This window comes from Pomacea canaliculata, linkage group LG11 (assembly GCF_003073045.1).
Source record: "Pomacea canaliculata isolate SZHN2017 linkage group LG11, ASM307304v1, whole genome shotgun sequence".
Taxonomy (NCBI): domain Eukaryota; kingdom Metazoa; phylum Mollusca; class Gastropoda; order Architaenioglossa; family Ampullariidae; genus Pomacea; species Pomacea canaliculata.
Window position 1 is genome coordinate 5,671,014 of NC_037600.1, and position 22,245 is coordinate 5,693,258.

A 22,245-nucleotide genomic window follows, 5' to 3' on the forward strand; every position below is an offset into this window, starting at 1 on the left:
TAGGCGATGTAAACCTAACCTTTGAGTTTCAGCGTCTAAAACCGATCGTTAATTAACTATCCTCTACGTTTAGTACTTGCAGTCAACCAGTGTTGTAACAGTGTACTACGTCACGCTAGTGCATCCTTCACAACATTGCCTGCAGTCAACACCAATCAGAGAGAGAGAATCCGACAGTTCGGATTACTCGGACGGTTACAGTCTGCGTTTCTCGTGGTTCTGAAAAACTGCTACTTTAGCACGAGAAATGCAGACTTTCAACATCCCAATAAGCCGAACTGCCGCTGTGATTGGTGTTGACGGCTGGCAATGTTGTGAATGGTGCACCAACGTGACGTAGTACACTGTTAGCGTGACGTAGTACACTGTTAGCGGCGCTCGTTGACCGTAGGTGGGAATCGCATACTTTGCCAGAGGATAATTATTTAACGGGTGGATCTTGGAGGCTGAAATTAGGTTAATTTTATATCGCATTCATCTACCGATATCTACAAATAATGCAAAGCATTCAGGTTTGTCTTTAAGGTAGTTTAATTCACAAATTGATAAACGGGAGAAAGCATCGCCAAGCCAAAGTGTCATCAAAAACCGTTATTGTTTTAACATATTTGTGCTTTAGGTGTCGTCGTCACGTTGATAACAAGCTACGAGAAATGAAGTGTTCTTACCTAGAAATTTCCCCCTCTGCTTGATCGTCTTTCTTTTCTGCCATAAATAACCGTCCCGTGGAGCTCATTGACCTGAAAATGACGTCAATATCTGTGACGTCAAAAGATACCTTGTGTTTATTTTCATAAGGAACCTCAGGTAATGTACAGGTAATGTATTGGTAATGACACAGACAGTTGAAAACTTAAATTGTAACATACTCACCGGCAACATACGACCAGCATACATTGAGTGTCGACTGACCAATGAAAGAAGGAAGATGAAAGGAGGTGTCAAACAAAAGCTACCCTGTAGCACTGGCACAAAGGTCTTGGGATGAAATCAGAAATATTCGTATTCTTGCCTCAGTCCGCTGCAAAGTGTCGATTGTATTAGATATAGAAAATAAGATACATTTCTTGTCTTTCCAGCGACACACAAAAATGCACGCATTAGCTGGAGAGAAAGAAAAAAAACCATGCATCCAACAATATCCCAGTAGCTGACTGTAACTGATAAATTCTGTGCCCTGTTCGCTGGAAACCCGTTGGTCAGAAATACAATAGAGCAAAGTGCCAACCATTGGCTGCCCTCTAGACGGACGGCTTCGGAGGTGAGTCTCGATTTTCTTTTTTTTTTTTTTTTCTTTTTTTTTTTTAAATTAAATTTCTTGAAAACCCTTTATTTGGAGATTTTATGTTTGAATGAAACCTGCCTAAGTTGACTGTAACATTCGGATATGTAAACATTATTACTTTTTATTGACTGCTATCAAATGAAAAAAATGGGGTTTTTTTCCTAAATCTACAAACGTACAATGTTAATCTGTAAATTAAAAGCACACAGAGACAAAAGTACACAAACCAAAAGTGTTTATATAACGGTCTCGGGGTCAATCTCATTTTATGGGGTCAGGTACACACTTAAAAACAGGTAAAACACTTATCTCGGGGCTAGTCTTATTGCCCTCGAAGGAGTTATGTCCCTGTCAATATCTAGGTCAGTGTAGGTATGCAGAGCTACACGAGGCATCAAACCAGCAAACGCTCATCATCCACGTGCTTGTCGGTTCCCCTTCTCCTGCACACACAGAGACCCACACAGAAGACCCCTAACTATCAGTTTCGGAAGAATCTTAATTTAGATACATGCATAGAAATGTTTCAAGTTAATGAAAATCTGTGCATGTACACCAGTTATTATTGAATGGTCATGCTTATAAAAGAAAAACAAAAAAATATAGCAACAGAACGTGCAGCCAAAACAGAGAGACCGAGTGAGGTAAGAACTAATCACTGGCTGTGAGAGGACAAAGGTAGATGTCATTAGTCCCGGGGATCGCTTGAGGAACAATAACGGAGACAGTGAGCCGCGTATTATAAAAGGTTTGATCGAAATTTGAGAAGACTTTGCTTCTAACCTTAAAAAAAAAGCTGCGACGACTGTTACAATGCACGTTGTGCGCAGAAAAGAGGTAGGGTGGATGGAATGTTACTAAAGTGCCCGTTGATCACTTTGATTTGAAATGAACAGAAGTCAATCTAAAAAAAAAAATCATATAACACTACATCATATGCGGGATAAAGAAACATTAGAAATGGGAGGGATAAAGTTGGGCAGAAAGAAAAGTGTAAAACGCCAAATAGTAAAAGCAAAAACGAAACTATAAAAAATATTTGTAATATTCGGACACCTGGAACGGAAATTCCCCACTGACATAAGCGGATAACGGTACCTACCTCTGACTGCAGTCACGTGACTGTGTGGCTTTGACCTTGTCGCAATGCGGATATTCGATCACGCTTTCTGAACAGTGAGTCATTCTTCCTTGTGCCTTGTTAACTAGGTTTTGGTAATTAATCTGTTCACCGTATGATATACGAAAAATATTCTCATTTTCTATTACTAATATTATTAGTTTATACACCCAGTCATGATCAAACGATTGCAGATAAAATATTAGAAATTAGAGCTGTAGAAATACCACAAGCGGGTTTGCTTACAAAGTAAACAAAAAAAATTCCTGTACGATGTAAAGAAATTGCATTTATGTGGGAGGCGGAGTTTGTTGTTTGATGCCCTTTTACTGTTAATTATTCTCAGCTAATGGTAAGGCAAAATATTCTTTTCGCTGAGAGCTACAGGGGAAGCTACTTCATTTTAGGTAATCCATTTTACTGCAGAATTACGTCCCTTCTTATAAATGAGAAAGTTTGATCTGGTTACGTATTTCTCAATATTGTGATATATAACTGATTACTACTTCTCTGCAAAAATTATCTAAATTATCTAAATATCTAAATTTGGCTTCAAAAGAGTTGACTGTAATTTTATCACACAAAACATTGCAAACCTGTCTAAGAAATTTTACTAGTTTTTTCACTCGCACTTGCTCGCTCGAATAGAAATATTTAAGCACTGTTTGCGAATGACATGAGATGTTTTCAATAATTATCACTGGTTTGCCAAACTCACTATGAAGCCGGCAGCCCGAGAATTTTTCTAAAATTGTAACTCGCTGAAGCTTAAAATAGTTTGGCTGTATTTTTGTTTTTGTTTTGTTTTTGTTTTTTGTTGTTCTTTTTTGTTTTTTGTTTTTTTTTTTTGACAGAAGGCCACCTATAGTAACTAGAATAGAAATAAGTGTAAGGTAACCGACTAACTTAAAATGAGGCTCAGATCCTACTCCAGGCTTAGTGTTAATAATTCTAATATAGAGAGACGAACAAAACGATGTTTTACTGAAATGCTACATACTATAGGTAGACTGAATTTTAATTGCAAAACATGTTTAAACTCTCTGATTCACATATAATTAAGATAAGGAAGTACTGAAAACCTACGTTACATTATATCTGTGAGATATATGACTAAGCAGAGAAGCCGAATTAGGTATTGAACGCCTTTCATTTATATCATCATCATCATCATCATCATCATCATCATTATTATTATTACTACTACTACTACATTAGATAATGTGCTATTTCTTTTATTTTTATCAAAGTCTGGGTACAACGATGGCAGAAGCATCAGACGAAAAAGAATGTATCGTGTGCACTAATCACTTCACCACACCAAAGATTCTACCCTGTGGTCATCTCCTGTGTCGACAATGTGTCATTTCCTGGATGGACTCAAACCCTGACGCAGGTTGTCCGCTGTGTAGATGTCCTATAGTTGAGCCTGGACATCATGCACATCGAAAACCAGTAAATGTTGCAGACGCCCTGCCTACAGACTTAGTGATGGAAGCCGTAGTACAGAGCGCTGGTGTGCTGGCTCAGGATCCCAACTGCCGTGCATGTGAGGAAGGCAAGGCTGACTTCATCTGTCTCCAGTGTCTTGACATGATGTGCATATCCTGTGCCAGGATACACAAGAGAATGTCCATGACCCGAGGTCACGATGTAGAGAGTCTCAGCACTGTCACAGCTGAAAGTCTGGCTGCCAGGGGTCCAGGAATGTGTGCTGACCACGGCGAAAAACATTCTTTCTTCTGTCATGATCACGGACTCGCTCTCTGCGCATCCTGCAGGGACCTGCAGCATAAACCATGCAGAGCAGTCAGCAAGCTTGACGAGGAAATGACATCAGCAAAGAAGTCTCTAGAAGATTTGATCGTCCAGCTTCAAAAAAGAGGAGCAGACCCTGGAACAGGCCATAGCTCATCTGGAAGGTCGTCTGGTAGACGTGGTCATCAGCGAGCAGGACGACATGGCGCAGATCGACCAAGCATGTGACCATCTTCACCTTCTGGTGGAGGATTTCCGTATGAACGTAAAGGCCATGAGTCGAGCTTCGCATTCTCAGTTTATAAAGTCACTAAATGAGGTTAAGAGTGCGCGTAGTCAGCAGCTAGCCAACATCACATCACATAAAAATATCGTTGTAAGAGCCAGAGCAGTCGCACCAACTCCCACCCTGATACCCGCGGCCCAAACCCTGACAAACAGGGTCAACAGCTTTAACCTCAGATACTACTTGATTGCACTCCCTTCCAAAACTTCTAAACGGTGTGAAGATAAAGTCCGACAGGTAGAGAAAATATTACGAATCCAGAGTCACGTGTAAGCAATATTCTTTTCCTCTCGTGAAAATGGCGAATTTGCGACTCACGATGTCAGTTTTCTATTTGTTTTATATGTTTTGTTTGTAAGTATAACTTTTGTTCCATATTTTGATTCTCAAGCAATTCTGTTTTAAAGATAGCGATTTGAGTGAACATTTATACATACTGGAATATACTTAATATATCTCCAGAAAATATGTATAATCAGTGGTATATCAGACTGTTGGCAGCATGAAAAAGTATTACAGAGGGTCAGAAACAACAGTGGTTTGACAGAAAGAGACTCGAGACTAGTCAATAAACATTTTATTAACATATTATGTGACTGCTGTACGTGAGCCATAGGGACAACAGGCCATGATGAGTACATTGACCCTGTTGTCTAGAGGGATCTGAACATATAACCAGATGTTCTTTTTATTATCTTGTTCTTCACTGTAAACGCAGTCAACGGACAAAACACTTGACTGTCATTCTCGGTACAGTGGACTGAACGCAGTTCACAACAATACACAATCGTGTTTGATCATGATAATCATGTTTTCTCTAGAGCGCTCTGTCTACCTTACCTACTATCTTCCTTTTTGTGAACCATTGCTCAATCCAAATTTCGAGAAAGATCAGAGCAAATTATAATTTTTGACCATAGAAATGGGCCTAGAATTAATACTGATACTCTGAACACAAAGATACATACATTTTAAGGAAATTAGAAGTGATCAGATAACAAAAATTGAACATGATTGCACAATTATCAAAGTATTAATGATTTTGTGATTGCTATAAAAAAATTATTGCATTGCATATAAACAATTTTGTTTTAATTTTCAGTGCAAATTTATGAGAAATAGTTTTAAAAATCGTGTGATTTCTGTTATTTCAATGATGTTACTTTATAATTGAAGTTGAATCTTAATCATTGTTTTTTCTTATAATTATAATATTACACATATTTGATGAATTTGTCTTTATTTTGTATAGAAAGCGATGGATGTGATCCGACTTGTGATCAGACAATACTGACAAAAACTCAGAGAACTTGTTTTGTTTATATGAAGATGATTATTTGAACTCACATAAATGTTTGGTAACAGAAAAAGCAAATAGATTATGTGTGTATAGACAAACCAATCATATATACCCTGATCACGTTTATTTTTAAAATTAGACAAAAAACGAGGTTGACATAAAGATGTTTTCTTAGTTCTGACATTTACTGTTTTAAGAGTAATAACTGCTGATTTCAAAATTTTGGGTGTAAGAAAAACTAAAAAGATAGCAGAGATGAGAGAAGGCGCAACATGAGGTGCCGAAAAAATATGTATATCGCCGCAGTCTTCTTTCTGTGTGAACAGTTCTAACATGCCCCAGATAGAGGAAAGGAGGTTGAAAGAAGGGAAGATTGAGAAGATAGCTCGGCTGCTGCACCAGTTCAGCCTCCCATTACCACTAAATGTTGTGACCCCATCGCTGGACATATATCAGACAAGAAGAAAACAATGAAGCAAACCTGATAACTGCACAAACTAAAAAGGACATAAATGTTTGACAGTGTGTCAGTCAGTCCGACAAAAACAATTTTCCATCGACAGTAGCCTTCCCTAAATAATCACAGCTCGAACCCTATAAATATCTACTCGGAAAAATCAAACGGGAATTTCCCTTTGAAACGAATTTGCACTTTAGCCAAATCACGTGACTTTGTGGTAAGCTGAGATCCATTTTTTTACGGTGAGGCAGTCTTGTTCTGTAAGTCTGTGTAAGTAGGATTTTTGTGATAAACCTGTCTACTTTAGTTTTTACTGAAATATTTCTGGCAGTTGGTGCTAATAGATGTGCAGCGGTAGTCCACATTGTTGTGTGGACCGGTCGTTCTGATCTTGGCAGAGACAAGGGCAAGCTACTCTTTGTCATACGTCCCTCCCTGATTGCTTGTATCCCTCTCAGTGTTATTTAGCAGAGGTGGAAGTATTTTTTTCCTCTGACAACAATTTTAATATTTATAACATCATGTATGGGTTATACAAAGTTATGTACTTCCAAATTAGTCTACTCTGTTTGGTCAAGCAATAATTTCACCACAGTTTGTTTACACTTTGTCACCATGTACAGTCCCAGCATGCCTGGCGCTCTTGTCTCCTGAGTCACCACAATGCACCGTTAGTTAACTGCGTGAAAACTGCTCTGCGCCTATGAGGTTATAAGAATACATGTTTATAATTAGAAAGTTAGAAGAGGAGACAGAGTATATAGTAATGAATCCCTTTTCCTTATGCATGATTTTATGTTTGTGATTGAAAACTAAAAGCTCAATAATAATAATAAGAAGAAAATGCATGTTACCTCTGACTGCGCGTATCGTCTCTGACACACACTTGTCCTTCTACTATTGTTGTTTTCGCAGGAATGGAGAGGAGGAGGGAAGGATGTATCGATTAAACAAATTTAAAAACATATATTATCTAACAGTATTAACAAATAAACTACTTTTTCATTAACAGGACAACAACAGCATCTACGACTTTCTACATAACTGTATCTCAAAATGACGACAGCCCCTGGTGAACCACATGAAAGAGAGTGTGCCGTGTGCACGAATGACTTCACCACACCAAAGATTCTACCCTGTGGTCATCTCCTGTGTCGAGAATGTGTCATTTCCTGGATGGACGCAAAGCCTCACGCTGAGTGTCCGTTATGTAGATGTCCTATAGTAGAGCACCAAGCGCATTCAGCTCCATCCTCATCAGACGTTGCCGACGACCTGCCCACAGATTATGTGATGGAAGCGCTGGTGCAGAACTCTGTGGTTCTATCCAAAAATCCTAGTTGCTGTGTGTGTGATGATGTCAAGGCTGACTTTCTCTGTGTCCAGTGCCTGGATCTCTTGTGTTCATCGTGTTCAAGGGCGCATAAAAAACTGTCGGCGACCCGCAGTCACGATGTGGTGAGTGTCAGCACTGTGACACCTGAACGTCTGGCTGCCAGCCGCCCTGCACTGTGTGCTGACCACGGGGAGGAGCAGCGGCAGACCAGTTCTGCTTCACCCATAACATTGCCATCTGCTCATCATGTACACTAGCGAAACACCAGGCGTGTTCAGATGTGAAGGATCTGAACACTGTCATGGCGTCGGCAGTAACATCGCTGACTAATCTGACAGAGATCCTCACTGGTGTGGAGCAGAAGCTGGAAGGTGCTGTCACACAGTTGAAGTCGAGGCTCCAGGAAGTGGCTGCTAGCGAGCGAGAAAGCATTGCACTGGTCGACGAAGCGTGCAGTCATGTTCAAATAATGTTTGAAGACTGTCGAGCAAGTTAAAAGAACTGACTACTCGTGCGCACACAGAAATCAACTGCTCGATACAAGATACCCACACTGCACTCGTCAAACGTCTAGGGGAAGTGACGTCACACAAACGCATTCTAGGGCGTGCGATGCTAGCCACTCCACGTCCAGCACTGATACACGCCACCAGCGCCCTACACAAGAGGATCAACAGTCTCCACCTCGAAGTTGACCTGCACCAGGATTGGATGCGGTATTTGCCGACATTTGGGAAGCTGCCACGAACTGGAACGACAGATAGTCAAAGACCTCAAAGAGGTCGTGGAAAAAAAGGAAATACCTGCAGTAAGTACCCTTTTGTGGTTGAAGTAACTTGTTAATTTATTTAGGCATCGTTGGAAGATCCTATACGATAGCCCTAACCTGTCTATGTATAGACTATGACCCTAAGTCTTTTATTTTGCCTCCCAAAGCGAACTCTAGGTGGCGTCTTCCTCAAAGGACATTGTGAATTTTCTATAAGTAACCCTTGGGAAGATATTATAACCTTAAAATCTTATCTGTTTCGGTTCCCTAGTCATCCTGTTGATGTGTATATGAACAAAATGGCGTCCAGCAAACGCCTTCAATGTCTGGCCTGTGTACAGACTCGCCAACCTACTTTCCACACAAATCGAGGCAACAACATCGTGCTGTTGCAAAACAAGACAGAGGCGGAACTGGTGACTATGGACAAGACATTGTTCAGCATGGGCGGCATGGTGGTTCTTTCCGAGGCAATGGCGCAGAACTGTCTGTATCAGGTAAGACAGTTAATTATTATTATTATTCTTGTTCCTATTCGCCCCCAGTGGAGCATAGGGCAGGCAAAGACGGTTAATAGTAACATAAAATATCGAGATAGTAGATAACGGAAGATGAAGGACAGATAATAAGAATGAGCATCGGTTGATGATGATGATGATTGATTGATTGATTGATTGATTGATTGATTGATGATGATGATGATGATGATGATGATGATGATGATGATGATGTCTTCATCTGTCTTTGTATCCAGATACGGGTTGACAAGATGAACCGTTCATGGAACTCAACCCACATCATGTATTATGGTGTGACAGGAACCCACCCTTCCAACCTCAAAATACAAGAACACATGTATCAAACTGATTTTATAATCGTAAAGGTAGTGAATATTCCTAGTTAAACCGTCCTGAATCTCTATGGCAATATATTTATCGGGCTGCTGCATTTTTTAGTTTTTTTTTTCAAACATTTATCATTCAAAGTGTCTAAGATTAACTAAGATCAAACCTTCTGAATGTTATTCTAAGTATTATTGTCAAGAACAATTACAGAAAAATAATTAAGTAATACTTTTTGCTAAACATAATTTTGGCTAATATTACATATTAACAGAGGCTTGGGGACTCCACAGCCTCCCTCGAGGAGGGAAATGTGATTGGACTGATCATTGACTCCTCCAACGACCTACACCTGTACTTGAACGGTGAGGACCTTGGTGTAACAGAAAAAAGTGTTCCTCGACCCTGCTATGCTGCTTTTGACCTCAACCGTCGAGTAGTAAAGGTGAGGAGGAAGTTCAGGGAGATTCAGAAGTTCACCTGGTTCAAGAATATTCTGTTTATCCATCCAGCAAAATAAGAAAGATTGTAATGGCATTGTTGGCTGTATCTGAAAAGTTACACTTGTACTATGATGATTATTTTGTATAGCGAAAACTATAACTAATTAAGTTGATACATTATCCATGGTTATAATGTTAAATCTACTTTTCACTTCACAGGTGACGGCACTTCCAGTTTGATGTCGACTGTGGATAGAGTTATCTGACCATGTCGGCTTGCATATAATAAAGAAAATGCATCATCCACATTGCTGTGTATCATCACGAGTATATTTTTCGCACACCTAATTATGGAAATGCGGTTTGTGGTGACTCAGAGGACAACAGTGTCTGGCAGGGTGGAAGTGTACCCGTTGCACTAAACTAAAACTAAAGCTAGTCACTGACAGCATGCATAATTCTATAATTCAGTGAGCTGTGCGAAAACGAAAGCTAAAAACTTTACTTTCGATTTCGATTCCCAGAAGTGAGGGGTGTCTATTACCTACATTATCACACCTGTCGTGTGACTCCTGATTAGGTTACAATCAAGACATGTTCGCTAGCTCTGTTCGCAGCAGAAAGAAAATTTCAATACCTACTGACCGTTAAAACTTCGCTGTTACTGCAAAAAGTGCAACTTCCACCACGACAGATTCTTTTCCGGAGGAGACTGTGAGTAGTCAAAAGTCACGTGTCACTTCTTGTTGTCAAAGTGACTGTGAGGTTGTCGTAACACATGTCAGGAGAGTTCAGTAACTAAAAGTTGTTATTTATTAGCTCAACTCTTTAGCTTAGTCCTTTTATTCGCTGTAGTGGCGGCACTTCCTTGAGGAACGCGACGATTTCAAGGGAAGCTACTTTAAGGTATCTGTATTTGTTTTGTTCCAAGCATTACCTCCCATGTTATCACCCGGATAGCATTTCATCAGTGTTTTATCATAGATCAGTACAAATAAAACAATGTAACGAGACACTATTTTTAGCAAGTCCAAGCTTTCTTAAAAATAGGTTTGTGTAAAATACAGAAATAGCAATCCGATAGCAAGTTTTTTTTTCTCCCTGAATATAATCTTGAGCTAAATATTGAAATATTGAACTAATATTCAGAAAATTGAAGTATTATTTACACAATATGCAGATAAAACTGCACATACAGCGAAGGATTAGGGTGAATCTTAGTTCACTGTTCCTTTCCATTACCACATTCATTTTCAAATGTTTTCCCAGCTATAATATACATATTGTATAGCTTAAACTGTAATTAAAACACTACCAGAAAGATAAATTACAATTTTTTTATGATCGGATAAAGTTCATGTTATGCTTCGTGCGTTCGTGTATGTCTTATTATTCAGTCTGAATGTTTATATTTTTTTATCTAGTGCTTTGAGCTTGTTCTTTAAAGTGCGAGAAAGTGCTCTGTAATCAAATTGTTGTTGTTGTTGGTTGTTGTTGTTGTGGTTGTTGTTGTCCGTGATAGCAACAAATCTGTTTGCTAGAGTTTTTAGATGTAACTGCAGCATTTTGAAGATGTCCACGTTTTTGCACGAGGCTGTCTATGCAACAGCACGTGAGTGGGTTATCTGTTAATAGACGCACGAGATAACCAGCAAGCTGGATAAGTTGCGTATGGGGTAAAGGTTATTTTTAGGGTTATCTAGTGTATAATGTATCAGTCATAATTGCGCGGACTGACTTCATATCTCTAGTAAACAAAATAATGCCTACAGAGAACTGAATAATGAATTTTGGTGTTTAAAAAAATCTTTTTTCCCCCCACTCTAAAAAAATCATGAGCTTCAAAATATGGAGCTTACGTCCCCTTAATCTACAACAGATTACAGTTTTACTTTACTAATTTTAGATTGCATTCCATGATGGCGGGAGTATCCAGTGAGACACATGAACGAGAGTGTGCCGTGTGCACGAATGACTTCACCACACCAAAGATTCTACCCTGTGGTCATCTCCTGTGTCGACAATGTGTCATTTCCTGGTTGGACTCAAAATCAGACGCTGGCTGTCCTCTGTGTAGATACCCCATAGCCGAGAAACAAAATGAGTCAGATGGAAATTCAGCGGATATTGCTGACGCCCTGCCAACAGAATATGTGATGGAGGCGCTGGTGGACACCGCTCACGTGCTGGATAAGGAGCACATCTGTTGCGTCTGTGACGATGCTAAGGCTGACTTCATCTGTATGCAGTGCCTGGACATGATGTGCTCATCGTGTTACAAGATACACAAAAAGTTCTCGGCGACCCGCAGTCACGATGTGGAGAGTGTCAGCACTGTGACACCTTGAACGTCTGGCTGCCAGCCGCCCTGCACTGTGTGCTGACCACGGCGACAAACACGCGGAGTTCTTCTGCCGCGAGCACCGCCTCGCTGTCTGCAAATCCTGTAAGTCCGAGAATCACAGAGAATGTTCAAAAGTAAACGATCTTGACGTTGAAAAAGAGACAGCTCATCACTCACTAGGGAAATGGACAAAGATTCTCGAACAGACGGAGCAGAAACTAGAGCAGGCCATAGGTCAGCTGACTTCGCGTCTGCAGGAAATCAGTAAAAATGAAGATGAGGACATGGCACAGGTGGACAAGACATGCGAACGACTTCGAAAACTTGTGGATGATTTTCGAGACAAATTAAAGGAGAATATTTGTACTTCACATCGCAAAATCTGGAATTCTTCACATGACCTCAGGGAAGAACTAAGCGCGCGGCTAGGAAGAGTGGTGTCACATAAGCAGATAGTTTCACGAGCCAAGGCAGTCGCACCAACTGCTGCTGTAATACAAGCAAGAAATCTTCTGACAAAGAGAGTCAACAGCCTTAAGCTAAGTGCTGACCTGGAAGAAAAGGCTTGGGCAACTTCTTTAACAAGTGCAAGAGGATGCGAGGACGTGGCCATGTGGATAGAGGAAGGACTACAAACCTTGACACAGCAGATATCTAAGCCTGAGGTGCAGTAGCCAGCTGTTTTCTTATTTTATCATTGTAATATGAATAATATTAAATATAAGCATCATTATGATCATCAAAAGAAGGAGAAAAAAAGAATAAGAACAAAGAAGGGCAATTGCCCCCGAGTGTTTCTTTCACGGTGACTATAAACTTTAGAGATAAAAAATGTATGTTAGGTAACAGCAATAAAATCACTATGGTGAAAGATCATGATGATGTAAAATCTGTATGTGAATGTCTATTTTTATCTATTTAGCAATAACAACAAACCCTGAACATTTATGCAGTAGAATATTATCAAGTGCGTTACACACACACAAGTACATTGTGAACACACACACACACATGTTTACATGTCTCGCCTTCAAAATCATTGTATAGTTATAAATAGTTATAGATGCTATTCCTCAGCCCTGTTATGCAGTTTTCCAATTCAAACGCTGTGGGGAGGTGAGAAACAAACCTAATTGTGTAATATTTTATTTGATCAGTCAGACCTGAGATCTTTTAGGCGAATGGTAAATTAATTTTAATAGAAAACAGACGAATTATATTGACATTCTACAAAAGATTACAAAATGTAGTAAGAAAAAAAATGTTAGAAATAACAAAAATTGATAACTGAAGTTTTTGTGGTCACGAATTGTCTAGGTGTTGCTATCGTCAATGTTACCAGGTGAACATATGTTAGTCACACAACAATCACGTAAAACAACAATAATAAACATTTAGTGTTCTTAATGTGATTATGTTCACATTACTTGATAAGCCTTATGCCATTTGATTGAAGTCTATTCTTTTTTGATTGTACAGGCCTGAGTCTCATGTGAACTTATACCTGCACCTAGCTGAACCAAACTGGGATCACGGCTCTCCAAGTACTATATATTTGTTTTGTCTTCCCTCAATTTCGGCTAATCTGAGACTGATTGAGAAGGCTTTTGATTAATCTGAGATTTCTAAAACTGATTTTCTGTTAACCTGATAGTGTTTAACAAGAATTTTATTTATCTGAGGATGAGAAAGATTATAAACTGTCTTTACTATTGCTTTTTTCGCCATGATTAGCTCCACTTCTGTCTTGTGTTTATCAATACGCCATCATGAATACATGATTGAGAAATGGGATTCTCTTATTGCACAAATAAAAACCTGTTAATATTAGAGTAAGAAACATTTCTACTATTTGTTAAGCTCTTGGTCAGACAGGTCAGCTGTAACCACTGAAAATGAGATATCTCGCGCAAAAAAAAATTTAAACAAAACACATAAATAGTATACCAATTGTGCTATCTTTAAACTATTTAATAACTCTTTTGTTGGAATTATTAGTAAAAAACCCAATCACGCATTTGGGAGTTCCATTTAAAGATATTTTACGTGGATCTGGTACTCAGGCCCATTCAAGAAGATACCAGATTTTTTTAATTGTAAAACAGCAATCAATACGAACTTTATACTTTTCTTATCAACAGTGTGTGGTTGTATGGGTGTGTAATGTGCTGTGACACCAGAACACAATTATATGTACAATTACTCTTCTTGTACCACTTTATCATGCATAAAATAAACCACATTTGTTTTTGATGCATATATTTTTGTTAGCCACTGCAAATAATGTGTAATTTGACTTACAGATGTTATGATGTAACATTTTTATTTTCTGTATTACAAAAGTGAGAATGACATAAAGTGTTTTATCTGTTGTAAAAAAAAACCTTAATGAGCAAAGTTTTGTTTAATGTACTGCTTTGCTTTGAAAGTATTCTACATTTGCATCTCAGTAATTCGGAGTTGCTGTTGTTGATCAGACGATTTTGAAGTTTATTCCATATGAATTTTACTGTCATTTAATTTCACAAATTTACTATCAAAATCCAAATAACTTTTCTAGCTAAGTTTATAGAAATTTAATTTTAAAAAATGTATATAGATTTTATAATACTTTATTTAATATTTATATCTGAAATCTAATAGCATAAGTACAGACATGCATCAATCCATTTCAATTACACATATGCTCATGTTCTCAGAAATGTGTCAAGTTAATAGTCAATACAATTACATATTATAATAATAATGTGAACTTATATCCTTTTCACCCCAAACATTCGGAGTTATCGATCATAACACAAAATGTTTCTATTTTATGTTTCTTTTCTTCCTGACATACAACTCTCACATTTATAACAAAGAGCGTTGGTTTTGTTTCTTTCTGTATTTATTAATTTTTTACTTTTCATATTGATCTTGCTAGTCAGCTATATTAATTACTCTTTTGTTCTTATTTTTATTATTATTAGACAATGAAGAGAGAATTCCACAAGAGAGAAGACCTTTATTGCTTTTAAAATAAAATCTCTTCACTACGCGAATGTTTGAATACCGGGGTCTCATTGTCACGTAAATTTCAAGCCACCCGTACTGGGGTGTGACTCGATACTCGTCTTTGTCTGAACCACACTCAGCAGCTTGGTAGAAAAGTCGGGTGTGAAAACACACACACATAAATCAGTTTAATTTGACTAAGCACACGGCCAAAAGACTTGTTTCAATTCGTACTAAAGTCACACACACACCCGCTTTGGCTGATTACTTATGTCGAGACAAAAAACTTTAAAAGTAGACTGAGAAAAGACAGTATTAAGTTACAAGTTTAACATGTAGGACACCTCGTCTTGAATACGATTTCTCCAAACGATTTCCTGTAAGTGCATCTGTGACTGAGATATGTTTGTGTCATTAATATTTCCTTTCAACAACATTACGTCCGTTACGGACCCTGCACTTTCCTCATCGATTGAAAGTTTATAGCTTGAAATGCGTGGACAACAAAATCAAGAAAACAAAAAAGTTCTTGAGACATTCCAAAACGTGGATGTTTGTTGGTGACAGTTAAATCCATGAATTTAGTCTCGTTATTTCTAGAAACATTTCAGATTTTAGACTTTGCTGATGGGGGACACGTGAACATGCAAAAGAGAAAGATCCTATTGACCTCTGTTGATATGATGAGGATGAGGACGACGGTTGATTGGTTAACGAAGTGAGTTTGATTTTTCACACACAAAGGAGTGTGGTTCTGTGCAGTAATAGTCATTCAGAAGAAAACTTTGTCCACCATCAACCTGTCAACACACACAAATACTTTATAAAAATTGCCATTTTAATGGAAAGAAAATACATAAAAACAATAGCTCACTGGACAATAGACTATTGGCTTTCTTTAGATATTTGTATCATTGCACAGTTTAAAGCTGAACTGTTAACCACTCACTAGAGTATTTCATGGTATAGTGTTTAAGGTTTAGTTGGGATTGTCAACGGAGAGCTCAAGGAAAAAAGACTGATATTTTTCGTGATAGCAATGCGATGCCAGACTCTGTGGACATTACCTCATGTTTTTTTTAACTCAGGGCAATCTTGCCACCGCTTCTTAAACACAGATCCAGAGGTAAAGCGTTACCTGCGAGGTCTGGGCTCCGCTTTATAACTTTATAACAGTCGCACAGTCGTGAACGATTCAGGTATATCTAAACAAGGTATAAATTTCTTTTTCTATAAGAATAACATAAATTTGGTCCCAATTGTAGAAATATTGTTTGTTGGAATGATTTTCTGACACAAAATTAAGTTTAGGAGCAAGATGCAGTTTGTATGCAGTTTATACCTGTGGCGCCAAAGCCACCTTAGTAAAGAGACAAGCAGTTCTTTCTTCTTTGGTTGGCGTATGTTTAAATTAACTACTTTGATTGAGAAAATTCTTAAATCATTTTATTTTGCTTTGCTTTTGTGTATTCATTCTTAGGGTAGAGTGTGTGTATGTCTGTAACTTTCCTTTTGTGTACACTTACGGTTACAACACAGAGTTGGAACGCGGGTTAAGAGCTGAGTACCTAAAGTTTTAGGGTTAGTGGTTAGATTAGTTTTTAAGGTAAGGTGGTGTGGTAGCAGCAAAGGAAATCTTAAGAAAATACTGCATACTGATGTACAAATCAGAGGTAAAAAGGAAAGTCCCGTCATCCTCCTGCCCCAAACTTTCCCTCACAACATGGCGATTGCAGTCGTTTTACCTCGAGACAATTTTGAATGTTCCCAAAATTATTCGGTTGACCGGCGGCAAAGAACGCCCCACAAGGCTGTTAACAACACGTGCACCGTTGACCCAGTTGAAAAGGTGAGCATCACCGGTCCAAGCTGAGTTTAAATCACTCATTGGTCGAGATCCACCTATGTAGTATTGATTGTCAACATTTCCTGTTCACATAAAACAAGCAGAAATAATAATAAATATTATCTAAAAAGTAGATGGACCATCGGGATTTCTTTCTCTATGCGAGGGAATATTTGTAGATGTGCATTTGGAAAATGAAGCGAGCGTTATCAGACACTTTACAGGAAGTAGTATCTGAGCTTGTCACAACACCATGCAGTGCGCATGTGCCCGGGATCGGAGCCAAGAAGAACATAAGCATGGGGGTCAATATGATAAAATGGATCCAATGCTGACCTGATACATTCGAAAGAATTTTGAGAAGAATTGTCATCTTCAGTGTAGTATCAGGCACTACTAAGTCCAGTCCTCTGTGAAGACATTCATTTCTGCTGTTGGTCCAAGTGGCTGTGATGTTGCGAAAGACAATGAAACAGAAGCGACCAGCGGCGGAAAAGTGGAATCCAGCATCAACGGGGCACCAGTCTGGAGCAAACACATGACCTTTGACACTGTTGTAAAGTCAGCACGCTCAAGTTTAACTCAACTCTGACCTTACGAAATGTCATTTTAAGTAAACCCGAGCATAATATTTACTCCACGCTATCTGAGTTGTAAACTAATAACTACATTTAAACGAAACTTACAATCTCTGTAGTGCAAGGTAACATGAAAATTATTTCTACCATGGACTCTCCGTTCACTCAATGTCATATTTTCATACTGAGACCGAACAAGAACAAAACTCACCACCCGTAGTCCTCACTACAAGTCTACATACATACCATTGATGGCCAGCACCTCCCAGTAGCTGGAATGCGGGAAAGTTGATGAGAGGTTCAGCCAGATTCTCGGAAGATCCAGCAGCTCGCACGTTCCCGCCAGGTCATCTGCTACAAAGACGGAGCACCAGTCAAAGTCCCTGCACGTGTAGCCACACTTAATCGGGCTGAGGGCAAAGGTCACCATGTGGGTGACTTGTCGCTTACCCGTGATCACCTCACCCTCACGCAGGCGTAGCCACGTAGTAGGAGGACGCCATGAGCTCTGTAGAATAAAATAAAATGTAGAAATAAAACAGTACACAATGGAACTACTTAGTGAACACTGGTACACAGAAGAGACACCTCAGGTTGTACGAGGTGTGTGCGGAAAGCAATGAGAAAGAAATTCCAGCTCTCCATGAACATTACTCAAGATCAGAGTGGGAAGCGAGTAAAACAGTCACATCCTTTACAGTCGTATTGTAGCCTTTGCAGTGCTCAGACGATTGTTTATTTAAAGTCCAGGTGGTCTTGTGAATGATATATTCTGATATCAGGAATGCAATAATATCACACTTTATTTACACACACACAAGTGTATAATTTTAGGAACCGTAAATATTTCCTACTGCAGAAGTGTGTACAAGAAAAACACCAATATTTACTAATGACCTAATACTTCATGTACAGAGAACTCACAAAGAATTATCGCAATTATAGAAAGTGTACTCACACTATGATGACTATGTAGGTTGCAAGAAGTATGCGCATGTTGGTCACAGTGCTGACTCTGTCCCACACTGGCAGAGACCGAAGTTGACACTGTCAAGCGGTTGACACAGTGAGACAATCGGGTGGAACAAACCAGCTTTAATCACAGTTCACAGATCGATTGAGTACAAAGGTGCTCTGACCGCTGGCACTCGCTGATTGGTTTGTGCTTCGTCTGCTTCTTATGCAAAATCGACTTATGCTACTAGATTGTTAAGTGCACATGTTAGTCATTGTCATGAAACACTTTGAACCTTTAAAGTGTTTTTTAAGACACGTTGGAAGTATGCAATAAGTTTAAGTAAGGGAAATCGAAACGTTCGAGGCCACCATACCAAAACGAGGACCGTGCATCACTTCCTATCTGAACATCGGGGGACAGCAGCATCAGGAGCACCTTGCAGTGGAAAACGGATATTAGCCTATTCGCGGTTACCAATCTTTTCATTGCAGCCATCGACATTTATTCATTTCACATGTGAAGACACTTGCGTGTCCATATCTACTTCTTCGGAACTTTAGTTTCCGACCCTTCCCAGTGATTCCCTTTTGAAAAAAAAAAGAGAACTGTACTCAATAATTCATGAAGTATCAGCATTTATCGGCTGTACAAATTAAAAGCGCAAAGCTCTGAAATAGGAACAAAAATGTTTACACAGTAGAAACACCATTACCATCAGCAAATATTGTTCTACCGTGATACACATTCATGTCTTCTACTGAGGATCTTTCTGCTGGCAAACCTTTAATTGGATATTCTGTGTTAGAGAATTTCTTTTTGATAATTATTATTAGTGTGTATGAAGTGAAGGTCTGCTGGCGAGAGAATAAGAAGAATATGGCTGAAAGGCTGAAAAAGTGAACATTCCGACATGGAGTATGGTAGTTCCACCAAAGAGTTGAAACAGTTTAGGCAATAATTTCTTTTACTCTCGTTTTGGGTAATATAATATTGACTAATATTTATCATTTGTATTTAAAAAATGCTTTAAGAGAATTAAAATTTTCAATTCATTACAACCCAGGCAGGACCTTTCTTAAACATGGAGGAAGAGATTTGATTTGATCCTTTGTCCCCACAATATAATGAATTCACGCACCTGAAAATAATTTTAAACTCTCGTTAACCTTTAAGATAGGTTATCCCAAGAGCCCAGCCAAAAACCCACAAAAAACAAACCACAACATTGCTGTCTCCATGGAGACACTGATAGCGGATGCGTGAAAGAAAGTCTTTCATTTGAAAAAAAAGTTGCTTTTCCTTGTGTTCTTGCAACAACATTTTTATGAGACAGGCTTTTTACAACTCTTCGACAATACAGTGATACCTCGGTTCTCGAACATAAATCGTTCCGGGAGGAGGGTCGAGAACCAAATTGTTCGAGAACCGAAGCAATGAAACCCATAGGAAATAATGGAAACTGGATTAATTCGTTCCAAGCCCCAGAAAATGCCTATTTACTGGCCTAATTTGTATATAATATGTAGAAAAACGTGAGTCTCAACAAGAAATAACAAATAAAAGTGTATTTATTAAAACAAAACAACAACAAAATAATCATAAAATGTACAGTACAGTAAATTGTGTTTCATTTACTGTACCTGTACCAAACTTTATGGCAGGAGGGAATGAATGTGTAGGGAGGAGGGAAGGGGGATGGTTATTGTTTTGAAGGGGAGTCCTCTTCAATAAAAACAGGGTAACTGCTCTTCGGGTGTTTCTGTTCTCTGTATCTTTTGCTGAGGAGAATCAGAATCTTGCTCTGCAGTTGCTTGTCTGATTTCTTTACGGAAGAATTTGTCAATTGTTTGCTGTTTTTTTCTCCTCTGCACTCACACTGCATGACGACGCAAGCAAGGCGCGCTGGGCAGAATGAACGCCATTCGGCTCAACTCGGCTCATCTCGGAAGTTTGGATGTTCGAGTTCCAAATATTTGTTAGGATTCCAAGACAAAATTTTCTCGAATTTCCTGGTCGAATACCGATTTGGTCGAAAGTCAAGGCATTCGAGAACCGAGGTATCACTGTACCTCGGAAACATCAATATTTGAGAACAATACAATAAAGGCAAGTTTATGAGTGACGTTGACGACTTCAAAGAAAGGCAATTCAGATATCTTGTTATAAACTTTGTTTGTCCTTGTGTAATATTTTAGCTCAGTGCTAATTGCTTTGGAATTTTTATCTTTAAGTTCTCTGAAAAGAATCATCGATAGACATTGAGGTCCATGTAAAAGCACGAGAAGAACACTTCTTGACTTGTCTGACACAATAACGTCTGACTGTGTCTGCTCCGCGATCTGGTTCTTTTATTTATTTGTTGTTTGTTTTTTTATTTACCTCTGTGCGGAGAAACTAACTAAACTCTACTGGACAAGCTCCAAGAAGCTCAGAAAAATGATTTTCTATTGTCTTCCCCAAGGTAAAGGCAGAAACTCCTCTGAATGCTTCGCTGGCTGTGATAAACAAGTATAAAAACAGGTTAACTGGCTCTCGAGAAAGCAAACAAAGAGAAATAATGGTACAAAAAATGCCGACATAACATCAACAATAAAAAACAGGTTCTGCAGGTAAAGCGAGCCTGCAAATGTGATGAAAAAACTGAAGACTGTCTCTAAGGTCCAGCGCAAACAGAATTGAGGAACTTAGGATGCATCGCCGCAAGGGATGTCCACAAAGGACAGAAAGCAGATGGCAAAGCGGCAAGAGATCGGAAAGTTTATCCTTTGCTGCCGCGTCTCAGATCACACAACAGTATATAGACACATTTTATTGAAAAGTATTTCTATTACTTATTTGTAACTAGACATTAATCATCGATAGTAATGTGTATTCATAAGCCTCATATGTCGCTGTACTGTCTAAATTCAGGTGTGCTTGTGAAACATGGTACAGATGGTGGCACCTCTCGTGACTATCTAGCAGTGTGGAGAACTGCATTAATAACTGTCACAGGCTTCAAGCGAACATTTCTTTTTGAGTCTAAATATCATGATGATGATGATGATGATGATGATGATGATGATTAAAATAAAAAAAGACGTGTGCGCGTGCGTGTACGTGTAAGTAATATTCCTAAGATAAGTTACATTTGTAATTGGTGAGTCTTAGAAAGATTTCGAAACATCGAATAAACCTATATTTCCATGATCCTATATCAGATTATGATACAGTGTATTGTTGTGACGTCACAGTGGTTGAAATGCTGCTCAGAAGGTTGCGGCAAGGTGTGTAAGGCGCCAGTGGTTTCCCTCCAAGTTCACGCAGGTAGGCGAGCTTTACATTACTTCGCCAGTTTGAGTTCCCTCCTTCCTCAATTACCAACCTTTTATTAAACATACCTTTGGGAATCATCTGAAGGAAATAGCAAGCCCCAGAATTATTGTTTTGACAGGTTTGTCAAGAAATTAAGCCATTAAATGTTTAACCACGATACCTAAAAACACCCAGTAGATGGGGAGGGGGGTCGGAGAGTATGTACGCCATATGATACACACATAAACACACATAAACACACATCCCACTTTTATAGTCGAAGGTGTAGACTGACCTGCTGCACAGTCATAGATGCAGTTGACCGTATGATCGAAACGGCAGATGCCAAAGAATCCGGAAGGTTCTGGGCACTTCACTGATATTTCACCTATTCAAAGGGGATAAATGTTTAGTATTAGTGATAGTTCACTTTAATGCAGCTTTTCTTTTAACGCAGAATCGTGTCACCTCATCATTAAGTCTCTCTCTCTCCCTCTCTTGCTCTCTCTGACACACAAACACAAACACGCTCTCTCTCGCACGCGCAGGGAAAAACACACACATCCATTTTCTTGAATGTAATTACATGTTCCTTTGTGAACGATTTTTGTTGAGCAATAGAGTTTCGTGAT

The 22,245-nt window shown here is 38.9% G+C and overlaps 4 protein-coding genes across 6 annotated transcripts; 3 read left to right on the top strand and 1 right to left on the bottom strand.

Moving 5' to 3' along the window:
- Positions 1 to 860: 860 nt before the first annotated feature.
- LOC112576209 (E3 ubiquitin-protein ligase TRIM56-like) lies at positions 861 to 5,661 on the top strand. 2 transcript variants are annotated; one of them, XM_025258501.1, is made up of 2 exons: positions 861 to 2,461; positions 3,656 to 5,661. In XM_025258501.1, exon 2 carries the CDS (start codon positions 3,669 to 3,671, stop codon positions 4,389 to 4,391), a length of 723 nt encoding a protein of 240 aa, XP_025114286.1. In that variant the 5' UTR covers positions 861 to 2,461; positions 3,656 to 3,668; the 3' UTR covers positions 4,392 to 5,661. The 2 variants fall into 2 exon arrangements, with proteins under 2 accessions (XP_025114286.1, XP_025114287.1); XM_025258502.1 differs by lacking the exon at positions 861 to 2,461 and adding an exon at positions 2,483 to 2,812.
- A 1,565-nt stretch (positions 5,662 to 7,226) lies between these two features.
- LOC112575926 (neuralized-like protein 4) lies at positions 7,227 to 10,606 on the top strand. 2 transcript variants are annotated; one of them, XR_003101701.1, is made up of 5 exons: positions 7,227 to 8,353; positions 8,656 to 8,811; positions 9,069 to 9,169; positions 9,431 to 9,601; positions 9,819 to 10,606. XR_003101701.1 is itself a non-coding variant. In XM_025258068.1 (5 exons), the coding sequence occupies exons 2-5, from the start codon at positions 8,737 to 8,739 to the stop codon at positions 9,837 to 9,839; spliced, it is 396 nt and encodes a 131-aa protein (XP_025113853.1). In that variant the 5' UTR covers positions 7,227 to 8,353; positions 8,656 to 8,736; the 3' UTR covers positions 9,840 to 10,606. The 2 variants fall into 2 exon arrangements, 1 of the variants encoding a protein (XP_025113853.1); XM_025258068.1 differs by having other exon boundaries at positions 9,069 to 9,197.
- A 664-nt stretch (positions 10,607 to 11,270) lies between these two features.
- Positions 11,271 to 14,976, top strand: LOC112575678 (tripartite motif-containing protein 3-like). Its single transcript, XM_025257656.1, has 4 exons — positions 11,271 to 11,275; positions 11,677 to 11,862; positions 11,948 to 12,608; positions 13,423 to 14,976. Exons 1-4 carry the CDS (start codon positions 11,271 to 11,273, stop codon positions 13,426 to 13,428), a joined length of 858 nt encoding a protein of 285 aa, XP_025113441.1. The 3' UTR covers positions 13,429 to 14,976.
- A 1,964-nt stretch (positions 14,977 to 16,940) lies between these two features.
- LOC112575679 lies at positions 16,941 to 18,379 on the bottom strand. Its single transcript, XM_025257658.1, has 3 exons — positions 18,320 to 18,379; positions 17,608 to 17,869; positions 16,941 to 17,308 (listed from the first exon to the last, which is right to left on the bottom strand). The coding sequence occupies exons 2-3, from the start codon at positions 17,789 to 17,791 to the stop codon at positions 16,941 to 16,943; spliced, it is 552 nt and encodes a 183-aa protein (XP_025113443.1). The 5' UTR covers positions 17,792 to 17,869; positions 18,320 to 18,379.
- Between the last annotated feature and the right edge of the window lie 3,866 nt (positions 18,380 to 22,245).